This window comes from Theobroma umbraticum, unplaced genomic scaffold (genome assembly GCF_002168275.2).
Source record: "Theobroma umbraticum cultivar Fairchild unplaced genomic scaffold, ASM216827v3 scaffold_44.0, whole genome shotgun sequence".
Classification (NCBI taxonomy): domain Eukaryota; kingdom Viridiplantae; phylum Streptophyta; class Magnoliopsida; order Malvales; family Malvaceae; genus Theobroma; species Theobroma umbraticum.
Window position 1 is genome coordinate 8,984,813 of NW_018397255.1, and position 15,173 is coordinate 8,999,985.

General features: G+C 33.7%; 2 protein-coding genes across 5 annotated transcripts; one reads left to right on the top strand and one right to left on the bottom strand.

Annotated features, from left to right (window-relative positions):
- Nucleotides 1–1,283: 1,283 nt before the first annotated feature.
- On the bottom strand, nucleotides 1,284–6,839 carry LOC110409057 (ATP-dependent caseinolytic (Clp) protease/crotonase family protein). Its single transcript, XM_021418278.2, has 15 exons — nucleotides 6,400–6,839; nucleotides 6,172–6,255; nucleotides 5,960–6,028; nucleotides 5,790–5,853; nucleotides 5,567–5,640; nucleotides 5,375–5,458; nucleotides 5,124–5,208; nucleotides 4,810–4,895; nucleotides 3,401–3,522; nucleotides 3,251–3,311; nucleotides 3,011–3,109; nucleotides 2,148–2,249; nucleotides 1,999–2,040; nucleotides 1,634–1,740; nucleotides 1,284–1,510 (listed from the first exon to the last, which is right to left on the bottom strand). Exons 1-15 carry the CDS (start codon nucleotides 6,430–6,432, stop codon nucleotides 1,471–1,473), a joined length of 1,152 nt encoding a protein of 383 aa, XP_021273953.1. The 5' UTR covers nucleotides 6,433–6,839; the 3' UTR covers nucleotides 1,284–1,470.
- A 2,071-nt stretch (nucleotides 6,840–8,910) lies between these two features.
- Nucleotides 8,911–14,327, top strand: FAR1 (FRS (FAR1 Related Sequences) transcription factor family). 4 transcript variants are annotated; one of them, XM_021418330.2, is made up of 8 exons: nucleotides 8,911–9,178; nucleotides 9,655–11,892; nucleotides 12,008–12,064; nucleotides 12,372–12,440; nucleotides 12,542–12,610; nucleotides 12,913–12,981; nucleotides 13,077–13,124; nucleotides 13,211–14,327. In XM_021418330.2, exons 2-8 carry the CDS (start codon nucleotides 9,733–9,735, stop codon nucleotides 13,265–13,267), a joined length of 2,529 nt encoding a protein of 842 aa, XP_021274005.1. In that variant the 5' UTR covers nucleotides 8,911–9,178; nucleotides 9,655–9,732; the 3' UTR covers nucleotides 13,268–14,327. The 4 variants fall into 4 exon arrangements, with proteins under 4 accessions (XP_021274005.1, XP_021274006.1, XP_089638568.1 ...); XM_021418331.2 differs by having other exon boundaries at nucleotides 9,666–11,892; XM_089782442.1 differs by lacking the exon at nucleotides 8,911–9,178 and having other exon boundaries at nucleotides 9,741–11,892; nucleotides 13,211–13,284; nucleotides 13,799–14,327.
- Nucleotides 14,328–15,173: the final 846 nt, after the last annotated feature.

Below are 15,173 nucleotides of genomic sequence, written 5' to 3' on the forward strand. Positions count from 1 at the left end.
GTGATGTGATGTAACGAAATCCTACAAGCTTTTACTATCAACACTTGGCTGTATCTCAATTTCAAACGGCTATGATAGTGTTACGAAAGAAAAAAGGTGAGCATGTGCTGTATTAGGTGTGTTGGGGAAGAAATTTAAAAAGAAAAAGGAATAAATTTTGTTTAATTTAATGTTGGGTGTAGTTATGGTGGATCCCACCATTTATTCTTCCTTTTGCTTTTGGGTTCTACTAACTTTGGTCGTTGCAACTCTCATCCCTTGCCTCTGCCTCTTTTTATGGCCATTTTAAGTTAACCCTCACATTATATGATGTAAGGTCCTTCATAGCACCTTCTCTAACAAAGTTTTAATCTCATTATTATTATTATTATACATAAATTAATCATTGAATTAAATGTCTTTATCTATATTTGCTTTATTGATAAACTTGTATTAGTTGGGTGAATGTTTTTTATTTTTATTTTTTTTTGTTATTTGACTCATTATATTACTATGTCAAGACTATATGATTTGTCTACAATGAAGCTATTTTGTCTTTTAAAGAAGAAAGAAAGAACGAAAAGGTAGAAGGGTGAGGGCTACCCGCTGAATGGGACACCAACTATATATAAAGTAAAGTGGGGACACAGGGCAACAAAGGGAGAGAGAGAGAGCATCTGCTTAGCTAGCTCTACTTATTACACATGTTGGATTGCTTAAAATTTAGCTCTCTTCCTTTGGTTCTGTTCGCTTAATATTTTTACTTTTTTTAAAAAAAAAATTGTAACAAATAAAAGGCAAAAAATAGAATAATAAAGAATAACAAATAATATAAAAGACAATTAATATTTCAATTATATATAATTGAAATTTATGATATTAATTTAATTCATTACTATTAGAATATACTCATCCAATTACAAAATTAATTAGTTCTTCATTGGATTCACCACAAAGAAGGTGGCCATTCTCAAAAGTATTTTGTTCTATAATAAGTACACATATCTTCTCATTTAAGAGAAATTCAAATCTCTTTTCTCCAAATAAAAAATAAAGAGCATATAAGCTAATGGATACACCAATCCTTGGCAATATCACCAATGCTTTACTTTTAACAAACTCCTTATATTAGTTTAAAGCCAAGAATGAATCACTAAAATTCAAGGCATGATCCTTACTCTTTGTATCAATTTTGTTATGATTTTGCCAGGTATATGCCTTTATCCCAACTCCTATCATTATACAAACATATCATAAGAGTCTAAAATCGCAGTATCACTTAACATATTCACATGCACATGTAGTATAGGTAAATAACCTTTTATTTAAAGAGGGAAGATTCATTAGTGAAACACAAAAATCAACCAGGGGATGGATAATACAAGGTACTATGATAAAGTGATAAAATTTCTTGCATGGAGAATTTTCTGGAAAAAGGCAGCTCCTGACCATAAATCTTTATGGTGCTTCAGCCATCATTCTGTTATCCTTTCAATTTGCGTAAGCCGAGTTCTCATATTTTCCATCCCACCTATAATTTGGTTTGGATAATAGAACAGAAGATAAAAAGAAACAAAAGATCAGCCACTTTAGTTCTCCTGATACTATTATTAATATGACATTAGAGGACTAAAGGCCCCAAAGTCACACCTACCTGCACTGTTCCTGTTCTGGAATTTCGAGCTCCAAATCCTCTTGGAACGGCTGATATACTAGGTCTACCTTCTCATCATCCACTTGATCTAGAACTGGTGGGTCCCACTGCAATTGGTTGACACAGAAGTGAAGAAATTAACTTACTCAATGCCAAAAACTCCCCAAAACTTTTACCTACTGTATCAGGCTTGAAAACTTCACGCAGCGATAAAAATTGATTTACAAAACTCTTCCCAACTTCAAAATTTTAACAAGCAACCAATAAAGCTTGCAAGCTATTACACCAAGCATCCTGCAGGCTGACATAAGTGGACAAACACATGCAAAAATACATACAAGGATGCATTGGTCAAGAGAGAGTACCTTCGGAGCATTATCCTTGTCAATGGTGAGAGCTCTGATACCCTTTTCATCAATAAAGAAGAAAATCCAGTCAGAAGTTAGAAGGAACCTCAAAATTTGGATTTTGTCTGTTAAAAGTTTTCATAAGTGGTTAAACTCATAACAATTACCTCATAGACATCTGCAGATATTGTAGTCCGTAAAATATTCATTGTTAGTCGAAATTCTTTCTTCAGACATTCAGGGAGTGTTTGCTTCCTCCCTTCACGAATCTGGAAATATTAACCCAACAAATTAATTGTGAGATTTGCATAAAGATCCAGTAATTACCAAGTACTTGGGGCAAAAATAAGTTAACTATTTTTTTTTTGTTAAGTTGATACCCATTCCGTAGTTAACTAAGCAAGAGATACAGGTTAAGCGATATGTCTTATCATGTGAGTTGCTATTTGCTACTTGCTACTTGATGCATATGGGAAAAACTAAGGAAAGTTGAAAAAAAAGGGGGGGACTCTTCATACAGCATTGTAACCTGTAGTTTTAATAAAAGAGTTGTGTAAGGCACCTTCTTTCTAACATAAATATTGCAACATATTGGTTAAATGTTACCTAGTAAAGCTAAAAAACCAGGCTTCAAAAAATTCTAGAAGGATTGTACCTAGTGTTCTACCACTTGAAAAAGACAACATAAAATAGTATTGTGTATAGACATCAGAACAATTTTGATGAAGTAAACCACTGACGTCATTTTCAAAATTAAGAAAATAGACAATGCATCAATTTAAATATAAAAGGTAGATGCTTTTATTTGAAGTCAAGATTAGATACCATATTGTTCGTAGAAAAGTGATAAACATAATGTCAGTCTCAAAGCATAGAATGAATTTATTTTGAGTTCTTGACACTAGAAGCACAAGCGTCAATCCTTTGCAAAAGTTTAATTTAAATCTCTATCACCGCTTATAAATATACACCAAAGTCCCGCAAACCTGTGAAACATAAGAATGAATGGCGCAATAAAAAAAACCATTACCGATCTCAATGTTATTTTCAATCCTGTTGGTGATGATCTTTTCAACCCTTTCAGTAAAGGACCAATCCATCCATTGCCCTCTTTGTTAGCCTCAGCTTCCTGTCAGAGTACATTTTAAACCAAGTTTTTTCTGTTAATTAAATAGGAAGGGCTATAGAATATTATGAGGTATTTATCCAATTTAAACTATAATATTTTTTTCTTAATGAGGGATTAAAGAAAGAAAGAAGAACAACTTACAAATGATTTTATAATGTCTGCAACAGTATCCTTTGAGAAACACTCATCAATTATTGGCTTCCTGAAAAGTAATTAAACTATCAGGTTTCACTGATACCGAGGTCTCTAGTCCTATCCTAATTCATATTCTAGATGACACATATTTATTACTTGTTTAAAACACTGTCTTCATCAAGCTGGATGTTCAAAGAAAATTCCTCAATTGTAGATTTTACTGCTTTCTCGTCACCGGAGTTCAAGCTAATCAGATGCTCCTCTAGCTCAGGTAGTTTCTGATTACAAAAGAGAACAAGATGTTATTGTTCAACATTTACTCAAATGTAAGAAAAAATATATAAACAAATTCATGATTTAAAAGCATCAAATTGCATCGTTACACTTAGAACTTAGAAAACCTCAGTAATTTCAGACCATAGACATACAATCGTAGAAGATGAAAAACTAAATTATAATCAAATCTTTCATGGACTGAAATAAATGAGGTGTTTAAGGTATAATAGAGAGAGAAAATGAAGTTCACCAACGAAACATAGTGTTTGATAATGAATTTGTTATTAGATTATTGTTCTTTTCATGTATCCTAAATAGTCAAGCTATACTAATTTCAGCATGCTTGGCTGATTTCATATTCTGATTAAAATTACATCAGACCAAAGGTGGGATCAGCCTCCCTAGCCTCTTCCTATAAACTAAAATATGTATGATACTTCTAGCAATTGGAAGAAAATGGATGTTTTTTCTGTTGTTTGAAGTGAACCCTCAACATTCAATCATCCTAATAGTAATACTACTTTACAAAACTTGTTCCAAAAGTGAATGTTATGCTAATAAAACAAATAAAACTGGATAGAAAGAGAAATGGTAGGCTAATTATCAAAGCAAAGCTAGCGCCAGCAGCAGGGCCAAAAGAAAAAGGATCAAAATATGATAATAACGGATAGCATGTGATCATTGGGATAAGATTCGAGGGTGAAATCAAATTCCTTGAAACAAGCTTGGGTTCAGATTTGATAGGGTTGTTAATTTGACAGGAGCAGAAGCACTTCATTCATAATTGTTTCCATGCACAACCAATCTCATAGCTATTGCATAACATAGTGATAAACAAAATAGTCCATTCTATGTTTCCCTGAAACAATCTAAGCAAGAATAGTTTTACACATAGTGAATTGCATATTTTTCCTAACTCTGTCCTCCCCGAATCACTGAAGCAGTAAGAAACAATTGTTGACTCATAGAAAGCACCCCATTCCAGTGTAAAAGTATGATAATCTATTCGATTAAGGTACTGGTATGTCTACATAGCTCAAGTAAACAATTTTTCTATTATACATCATATCTCAGCTAAATAGACATGGATTCAGTGAACAGGAAAATATGTTCATACTAATTAGAACATGAGGAACCTTATTGCTATTTTTATAACGGTAGAAACCAACAACCATATTTAAAATACCATATGCTCACATTAATATTGAAAAAGTGAACATCTTATACACTTGTTCCAAAACATGTTTGCAGAGAAAAAGGCATTATAACTGAATGTTATTTACACTCACCTCAAGAGGGACAAAATGGGTTGCTAGTCCAGCTGCAACCAGTTCCTTACCATTTAGCCTAGCACCTGTTAAGGCTAAGAATTCCCCTGCATGAATGACAACATAATCTTGATTGAATACCGAAAGAAACAACAACAAACTTCTTATTTTCCATAAACAATATATTAAAGATTCCTCCATGAGGAGATCAGGAACTGCAATTCTACAACATGTCAAATACTTCTCTTTTTCAGAAGAAGAAGAAACATCAAAGTTCAAACACATTATTCTTTCCGATTTCAATATGTCCATATCTTTTAGCTTAGTGTGCTTACCCAAATGCCCAGGGAGATGGGAAAGCATGTATGAGAAACCACAGTCCACGTGAAAACCAATACTTGCTTCTGGTGTTGCAAAGACCTTAAATACAAATTTTCGGAAAGCACACCAGAAAAAAGATTCAGCATGTCAATGCTGTAACACATATCAAGGCCTTTATAAACCACTGCTCTTAGAAGAATTAAAAAGAAAAGTTGAATGCATTGACTTATGCAAGAAAATATCTGGACAGCGACTAGATACCCACAGTTTTTTCTGTTACAACTGAGAACTTCATTGGGACCATCAATGATGCACCTCCTCCCATTGAAATTCCTTGAACAAGAGCAACCTGTCGAACACATAAACAGTAGACTGTTACATTTCACAGTGATGCAGATCTCACAGTCATTAAATTCCTTGCGCAATAGTGTGAGAATACAGTGTGAAAAAAGAAAACCTGGGTTTTTTTGTAGGTATGAATATGATAGCAAAGCCAATACATTCGATAGACCACTTCGAGGCAAGAATCCTCTGTCAGAAAAATAATTCATTCCAAGTCAAAGATCATATTGCTTTCCATGCATCTAATCATGGTGATGTTTAGGTGTTGTGGTGGAAGTGATAGAATTTAAAACATAATAGAATATAAACAAAAGTCCAATATCAGGCAGAACATTTACTTGATTTCCTGCCATCATAAAACATTTTTAAATCCCCACCAGCAGAAAAAGCACGCCCAGCTCCCTGAATAAAAAGAAAAATAATAAGTTGTAAAGAATCTAAGCAATCAAGAGACACATTGACTGACAAATCCAGAATTAGGAAAATCTTCAGGAACATCAGAAATAACCTTGATTAGTATAAGCGCTGCTTGCTCATCTTTCTCCCATTTTTCTAAGTATTCTGCTAGCAATGAAACCTGATTGCAGTAAAAGAAAAATGATTTTTAGAAGATATAACTTCAAGAACTGAACTTAAGTAATACGGCAACGTAGCTTGAATTCACACAACAAACCACTTTGTTTTCTTCTAATTTCATTTTGATAGTTCAACATCACATACCACTTTGGATGAGATGACGTTCAAATGTCGAGGCCTGTTCAAAGTGATCAATCGTACATGGTCTACTTCTTCTCCGATAACAAACTAAGCAACAAAAATTATTTCTCGGTTAGTAAATTAGAGGCATTCTCTTAAACAAATATGGAAAACATAGGAATTAGTTTTAAAATCTTCAAAAAAAAAAGCAAGGAAATACTCGTAAAATTGAATCATGAAAAGGGTGATTACCGGTTCATCAGGGACAACAACTTCCTTTGCCATTGGAATTGTTGGAAAACTGATTATTCCACTCGAAACTGCAAACTTTGTATGGAGCAAGTTGATCAAGAAAAAGCGAGAAATGAGCCAAACGGAGAGCGAAAGTTACGGAAGAGCCAAGAAGAAGAGAAGTGAAGTGAAGGAGGAGGGAATGGAAAGGTGAAGGTGGTTGTGTTTATGTACACGAGGATCGATCAGAGAAGCAAAAAGGCTTAAGAGTGGTTGGTAATGTGTAACTAATTGATTGAGGGAAGTACTTCTACTTCTTTTATGGTATGTGTTTCAGCTTCCCTTCATCTCACCTACCACACTGGTTTGGCTTCATCAGATTGAGGGTAGTTGAGGGCTGTGCCTGTGGGTCTGACCCTCGCGCGTACCCACCCGGCTTCCACCATTTTCTCAAAAACTAAGTTTTGAATAACTTTAAGAAAATGTTAGAATATCGTCTGCTATTTATAAAAAAAAAAAAATTGTAATTAATTTTTTTTAATTTACTGACAATAGTAGAGCTCTCCAGAGATCAGTCTAGTTTGGAATATTATTATATTAATTCATTATTTTTAATTTTAATTTAAAATATTGAAAATATTAAAATAAAAATATTTTAATATTTAATATTAATATAATTTTTAAAAAAACGAATCTCGTGAAAGTTTTGAGTTCATTATTAATTGCCAGTATGAAACATTTTTCTTATATTATTACTCTTTTTTCTTTTTTTATCTTTAATATTAATATAAATTACTAGAAATATTAAAAGTTTTTATTATCTAATTAATCATATCATAAGAATAAATATTCCTAAATTTATTACTCCTATTACTACACTTTAACACCATTCATAGTCCAACTATCTCTCTCTTTTCTGATCTAAAATATATTGATTCTCACCTACCAAAGCCTTTTATGGATGACACTTATCCACTTCTATTGAATCGGGATATTATGGTTAAGGACTTCATAAAATTTTAAATAAATTAAAAAATATTTTAGTCCTTTTATCTTATTGTATCTGTATTTTAGGTGATTATAGACCTAAATTTCATTATTAAAATGTCTAAGGTATTTCAATTATGTTATGTCTTTAAGCATGCTTTTTTTTTCACATTTACAATTTAAATTATTTTTATGATGACGACTTGGTTGATATATATAAAATTGATAAATTTATATAAAAATAAATAATTTAATTAATAATAAATATAAGAGGTGGTTTATATGTTTTTTTAATTAATTTTTCTTTTACATGTAGTTAAAAAAAAACTATCTACTTTCCTTATCACAAAAATTTATGTAAAGAAATTTAAATTTTTGAATTTTCTTAATTATTTAAAGTATATTGATTCTTACTTACAAAAGCCCTTTATGGATGACACTTGTCCACCTCTATTGAGTGGGTTGTGGACTTAATTAATATATTGAATCGGGGTTTTATGGTTAGAGACTTCATAAAATTTTAAATAAATTAAAAGATATTTTTAGTTTTTTTTAATCATTTTTTAATCAATATTTTAGGTGGTTATACATTTAAATATCATTATTAAAATGTCCAAAGTAAGAGACCGAGGTGCTTCTATTAAGAATATATTAAGCATGAAATCGACAGTTAAAATTATGTAATCATCGCTTTTATAGTTTGAAATTTGAACCCATCCAATTTGAAGCATGACAACATAAGGAAGGTAGATTAGGTGTTAAGTAAGGAGTAAGCAAAGTTTCTTAAACTTTCAGTAAAATGGTTTTTTAAAAAGGTGAGAGAGGGATGAAGATAACATAAATTAGAAGAATTTGGAGTTAAAAGTTTGTTGGATAGTGAGAAAGTAGGAGAAATTTTGGTTTTATATTATCAAATTCCAAAGATTGAGATTAAAAGAATAATTAAGGTGAATTTTGTTGTGATTTGTGAAGAAAAAGAATGGTTTATTTTCTTTGTTAACTTTTAATTTTAAAAATAATAAGAACAAAAATAAAAAGTCCAATAATATAAGAAGAAAAAGAAAATTAAAAAAGTAGTTAATTAGAATTGTTTTGAATGAACAATTTTTTGAATTATTTTTAATGAAAATGATATTTTTATAAAACTTTTAAAAAATACATTTTTTGCCTATACAATGTTTTTCAAAAATTTGATCCAACTTATTTTAAATATTTTGTACAGATCAAAATCAACTCTATTTTTTTGGACAGCATATTGTTTACCACTAGATATAGAGTAACTTTTTTCTATATTTTTATGACAAGTTATCTTTGTATATATATAAAAGTGTAATTAATACGATGAAACTTTTAAAAAAATATATAGTAAGATAAATTAAAAATGCATATATGATATATTTAATTTGTTACTACTATATATAATAATACTATTCAAAAATTTGAATATTAAATGTTAATAAAATTTTACAAACACATATTGATCAAATATTTAAGAAATAAATGATATTATCACAATTTTTAGCACGGGTATTTTCTAGTTTTATATGTTATTTTAAACCCGAATTTTCAAAGTTCCCAAACTTCAAATCCCTAGAAACTTCCCCAACTCTGCGCTGGCTCATTTCCGCTCTGCGCTCTCTTCTAACTTCATTCACGCCTCTGCCAACAGTCCTCCGTCAGCCATCAATTCTTTATCCGAGTTCTTTTATTCTGGTATTCGCAAAATACAGGGCAATCTTAAACGGGTCATGTATCCTTGATCTTTCCTTGATCCTTCAGCACCTTGCTTCCCCGTCCTTCAACGTCCCTTCTGGTATATGGCTTTCTTGTTGTTTTTTACAATTTTTTTGTAAAATGTCTTTGCTTTTTTTTTTTCTGAATTGTAAGCATTTTAAGTATGGGTATTTAACTCATCAGCATTTCATGTTGCCGTGTCTGAATTTATGACAAATTTGCACTTAAATCAATTTATTGTTAGGGACATGGGTCATTTTGCATAACCATTGCTGAGTGTTTTGCGATTTTTTTATCTTTTGAATGCTTTTTTTTTTTTTCGTTAGAAAGGTTTATATTTGATGAGCTTGCTGACTTGCTTTTGATAAATTTGTTCCTTTCTTCTTTCCTTTTGCCAAGCACTAATAAAATTGAAGCATGCTAATCGAACCAAATTAACCTAAATTCGTCGTGATAGGGTCATAATTCAGGGTAATTTAGTTACTGGCAAATAATTGAACTGAGCCGCGTGCTATACCATTTGTAAAAGTTATCCTTTTTATGGGTGCTTACTAGGTACACTGTAGATGATCTGTTGGAAAGGTGGATTTTTCCCGCTCATGGAAATAGAGAGGAAGCTACCATTTGGTGATCATGATAAAGGTTCGGGAAAACCAAAATGCAATTAGTAATATGGTGGATTGTAGAGACGCTGTACCTTGTAATGATGGAGTGAATGAAAATATGGTTGATAGTGTGGATGAAGCGGCACATGGTCGAGATGGCGTGATAGTTGATTCCTCTAAAAGGGCTGTTATTGGATTTGAAGGGGATACAGATTTTGAGCCGCGTAATGGCATTGAATTTGAGTCACACGAGGCAGCATATGCGTTTTATCAGGAATATGCCAAGTCAATGGGATTTACTACGTCCATTAAAAACAGTAGGCGTTCCAAGAAATCAAAAGAATTTATTGATGCTAAATTTGCATGTTCCAGATATGGAGTCACACCTGAATCAGATGTTGGTAGCAGTAGAAGATCAAGTGTGAAAAAGACAGACTGCAAAGCCAGCATGCATGTGAAAAGAAGGCCGGATGGGAAGTGGATTATTCATGAATTTGTCAAGGAGCATAATCATGAGCTTTTACCAGCCCTTGCTTACCATTTTCGAATATATAGGAATGTAAAATTGGCTGAAAAGAATAATATTGACATTCTGAATGCTGTTAGTGAACGGACAAGAAAGATGTATGTTGAGATGACCAGACAGTCTGGTGGATATCAAAATGTAAGCTTCCTTCAGAATGACATGAAAAATCAGTTTGATAAAGGTAGGCACTTGGCTGTGGATGAGGGAGATGCGCAAATTATGCTTGAATATTTTAAGCGTATCAAGAAGGAGAACCCAGACTTCTTCTACGCAATCGATTTAAATGAGGAGCAATGCTTGAGAAATTTGTTCTGGGTTGATGCTAAAAGTAGGAATGACTATGCAAGTTTCAGTGATGTGGTCTCTTTTGATACCACTTATGTGAAATTCAATGAGAAATTACCATTTGCACCATTTGTTGGGGTTAACCATCACTTTCAATCTATGTTACTCGGCTGTGCATTGCTTGCAGATGAAACTAAGCCCACATTTGTTTGGCTAATGAAGACATGGCTTAGAGCAATGGGTGGACAAGCTCCCAAAGTTATAATTACTGACCAAGACAAAGCATTGAAGGCTGCAGTTGAAGAGGTCTTCCCAACTGCACGCCATTGCTTTGCTCTTTGGCATATTTTAGAAAAGATCCCCAAATCTCTTGCACATGTGATTGGACCACATGAAAACTTTTTGCCTAAATTCAATAAGTGCATTTTCAAGTCTTGGACCGATGAAGGGTTTGATATGCGGTGGTGGAAAATGATAACTCGATTTGAACTCCAAGATGATGAGTGGGTTCAATCATTGTATGAAGACCGCAAAAGATGGGTGCCTACTTTCATGGATGATGTGTTTCTTGCTGGAATGTCTACAAGTCAGCGCTCTGAAAGTATGAACTCCTTCTTTGATAAATACATCCATAAGAAAATTACCTTGAAAGAGTTTGTGAAACAGTATGGGGCAATTCTGCAAAATAGATATGAAGAGGAAGCTGTAGCTGATTTTGATACCTGGCAGAAACAGCCAGCGCTAAAATCTCCTTCACCTTGGGAAAAACAAATGTCAATTGTTTATACTCATGCAATATTCAAAAAGTTCCAAGTTGAGGTCTTGGGTGTAGTTGGCTGCCATCCCAAAAGGGAAAATGAAGATGAAGGAACTATAAAATTTAGAGTTCAAGACTGTGAAAAGGATGAAAATTTTATGGTAATATGGAATGAAGAAAAGTCAGAGGTTTCTTGTAGCTGTCGTATGTTTGAATACAGAGGTTTCCTTTGTCGACATGCAATGATTGTTCTCCAAATGTGTGGTCGCACAAGCATCCCTCCTTGTTATATATTGAAGAGGTGGACTAAGGATGCTAAGAGTGGGCAATCAACAGCTGAAGGAACAGACCGAGTGCAGACAAGGGTGCAACGTTATAATGATTTGTGCAAACAAGCAATTGAATTGAGTGAGGAAGGATCATTGTCTGAAGAGAGTCATAACATCGCTTTTCGTGCACTAGTAGAAGCTTTGAAAAGTTGTGTCAACATTAACAACTCTTGTATCAGTGCTGTCGAATCTATTGGCCAGGCTCATGGTCTTCGTGAAACAGTAGAAGAAAATCAGGGGACTCTTGCTTCAAAATCAAGTAAGAAAAAGACTACAAACAAGAAACGAAAGGTTAGTTCTGAAACTGGAAAGTTGATTGATGTGTCTACGTTCTAATGATGTTACTCTTGCTACTTATCTCAAGCTAAACATGCAATCATTCAAGAAAGAGACTTTTATGTTTCAGGGGCAATCAGAGCCAGCTCTCATGTTTGTTGATACCCAAGACAGCTTGCAGCAAATGGTTTGTCCTAGCTTAATTCTAGTTGTGATTTATTGTCAATGTTCTATAACATGGTTAGACTCTAGGGATGATGATTTTAATATTATTTTATTGCGTGTTGTTGACTGCATCAGGTACTCATCCTTTTTTCTTCTTTTGTTGACAAAAAATAGTGCTATAACTTATGGACAGTGCTTTTAAGTGGTAGTTGTAATGGTTTAACTATTGAAAATTTTATTTAAAACAAAATATTGAAAATGTTTCTGCATCTACCTCTTCTTGCAGTTTGATGTGGATTATCTAGTTAATTTGGCTTTTATTTGTGTAGGAGAACCTGAGCTCAGATGGAATAAGTCTTAATGGTTATTATGGTGCTCAACAGAATGTGCAAGGACTGGTATATTTACTAATATGAATATATTTTTATAAGCTGAAGTACGAAGATTTATAAAACTATGTGATTTTTAGCACTGATATTTTAAACTGGGGTAATTGCAGGTACAGTTAAATTTGATGGAGCCACCTCATGATGGTTATTATGTTAATCAGCAGAGCATGCAGGGTCTGGTAAGTTATACAAAGAAAGGTGACAAAAGTTGACCCAACCAAAGGGCCTCCCAAACCCGAACAAAATCCAATAACTTAATTGATTTGAGAAGTTAAAAGCCTGAACTTGGTCTATCTGAATCCCAACAACCTGTCTCAACTGTCAAAATTCTGATCCAGGATGACTCAAATTGCTAGAGAAAAGCAATGATTTAACTTGATTGACCCAAAATGAAGCACTGAACATGAACTGTTAACCATCATGTCTACTTATAAGCAGTTACAGTTGTTTTATTGTTTTGATTGCATTTTTGTACTTGCAGGGACAGTTGAATTCTATAGCGCCCGGCCATGACAGTTTTTTTGGCACTCAACAAAGCATGCATGGGCTGGTATGAAATGTCGTAATGTCGTTTTCTGGTTGATAACTTTGGTTATATGAAAATGATTATGATAACAAAATTTTCTTGTGCTTTCTTTCACGCAGGGACAATTGGATTATCGACCTTCAGCCAGTTTCAGTTATGCTTTGCAGGTTAGTTTGGAAAACATAAGTTAGATAATATTTTTGAATTGGCATTTCTTAATGCATGCGTGTTTGATTATTCGCCCAAATTGCAGGATGAGCCCCAATTGAGATCAACACAATTGCATGGTGGTGTTTCAAGACATCCATGATGAGAGACACAACTATGGTACTTGGAACTGCCTCTTGGAGACATTTGAAAATAGAGTTGGGGGCTGTATATGGTAAAAGGAAAAATGAATTCAAGAAATGGAATATTGCTCTGTTATTCACTTCAACTAATTTCATTGATATCCAAATTCCAGCAAAGGAGAAGTCATCCCTCAGTTTTCTATGGCATGTTCTGAGCTGAAATTTACGCAACTTTTGTCTTTGGTGATTATGATATGCCCCTGCCAAAATTTTTGGAAAATGAAGCACGACTTGCATTTTTATGTATTGCTTTTAACGCAATGAGAACATGACTTGATGGTAGTTGGAGCAGGCTAGATACTTTTCCTTAACTTCTTCCATTGACGCAGAAGGAGCTTCTAGGGTAGTTGCACAAATGGAAAAATCAGATTCGCATGCTACTTTTAGATTTTAACTTCTCACCTCATATGTAGTGGAATTACTAACCTCTTACTGAGGCCTTGTGCTTATAAAGACTGTTATGATGTTTGATGATGTAAAATGTTGTACAGATTTGTTTGACCCTGCACCTGTCCTGTTTTCCTTCTCTTTCTCTGAGGATTCCAGTAGCATGTTGCAATCTGAGATCCATATGTTTTGTGGAAGGGAACTCTGAATCTAGCATATTATGGAAATGTCAGCTTCTATTGTATGAGACGCTTCAGGGGTAAAATAAAAGCTCCTAGTGTTGTCAGAGTTGACAACAAGATGTTATCACGTTCATGGAGCCTCTGTGAGGAATGGAAGTTCTTGGGTGGGAGCTTGCATGAAAATTTTCTGCATGATGATTTTCAGGGTAATCTTGGGTGCTCGTTTGTTTTCTAGAAGAGATGTGTTGTTTTGGCTATGAAATCACAATCTTAATTACTAGTGGTTGAGTTTATTATCAGGTTGATATTTGTTTGGCTTAAATAGTAGAAAGTGCTTTGTAATCATTTTTACAGCTAAGTTCCTCATCTTTTACTTAAATGAGCCTTAAATGTTGATTTGTACTTAAACAAGTCTTTGATTGTAAGGAAATACTGACAAGTATTAAATTCATTATGTTTCTACAAGATGTGACTTAATTAATTGACGCGATCACGTGACAATTGACGTATCGGAAGAACTTCGGAACTCAAAATCCACAACACCTTTTCCTCCGACAATTTAGGTTCATCCAGGGACTTTTGCCCAACGATTTTCTTCTCATCTTTGAGAGGAAGATGGTCAAACCCAAGTCGTCCAACCCTCTTTCTGCGGTTCAGATAAGAGTCCTTACAAGTCGCTCAAGGAATTTTATTTCCTCCCAAAGGCAGGTTAACATCGTATTAAGTCCGTGACGCACAGGGAAACCTGAATTAAGAGTAGTGCTTTACCTAGTTGGGATAACAGTTTCCCACACGAAGCTTGCTCCAAACTCTTATCCTCACTGAAGGAAAAAGCAGCTTTCTAACATAATCTAGATAATTTAGCCAAGCACAATCTAACATAAACAAGTAGCATGGGTCTCCTTCAAGTAGCACTGGCCTTTTCCTAGTTCATTTTAAATCATAAAATTCGAAATTTAGTTGGCTCAAGCGGTCTCCACTGTCACTCACAGCGCAGAAATGTAAGCATTTCAACTCCTCCGAACCTTAGCAATTCTTTCCTCTTCTTCTCAATTGCATTTGAAATTGGGTCTCTTCGGTTGCTAAGAAAACAACGGCCAAAACAGCAAAGCAACGAATGAAATCATATATTCCCCCCCTTTTTTTTTCTTTAGTTTGCTAGTAAGATCTTGCCTAATTTTAGGGTTCAGCTTTTACCTGAAAGCTATGAAAGAGCCCATTTTACTGTGTAATAGAATGAAATTATAGGGTTTTTTTTTTTTTGGGGTTCAGAATTAAGGTTATGGGGTTTTTTTTT

Bases quoted from the DNA above. Each gene is read 5' to 3' on its own strand.
- FAR1 (XM_021418330.2), top strand. From the start codon at position 9,733: ATGATAAAGGTTCGGGAAAACCAAAATGCAATTAGTAATATGGTGGAT. The intron at 12,065-12,371 runs GTTTGTCCTAGC...TTATTTGTGTAG, and splicing joins AAGACAGCTTGCAGCAAATG to GAGAACCTGAGCTCAGATGG. The intron at 13,125-13,210 runs GTTAGTTTGGAA...CCCAAATTGCAG, and splicing joins GTTTCAGTTATGCTTTGCAG to GATGAGCCCCAATTGAGATC.
- LOC110409057 (XM_021418278.2), bottom strand. From the start codon at position 6,432: ATGGCAAAGGAAGTTGTTGTCCCTGATGAACCG. The intron at 5,459-5,566 runs GTTTTCTTTTTT...TGTGTTCGACAG, and splicing joins ATACCTACAAAAAAACCCAG to GTTGCTCTTGTTCAAGGAAT. The intron at 3,110-3,250 runs GTAAGTTGTTCT...GTACTCTGACAG, and splicing joins CAGACATTATAAAATCATTT to GAAGCTGAGGCTAACAAAGA.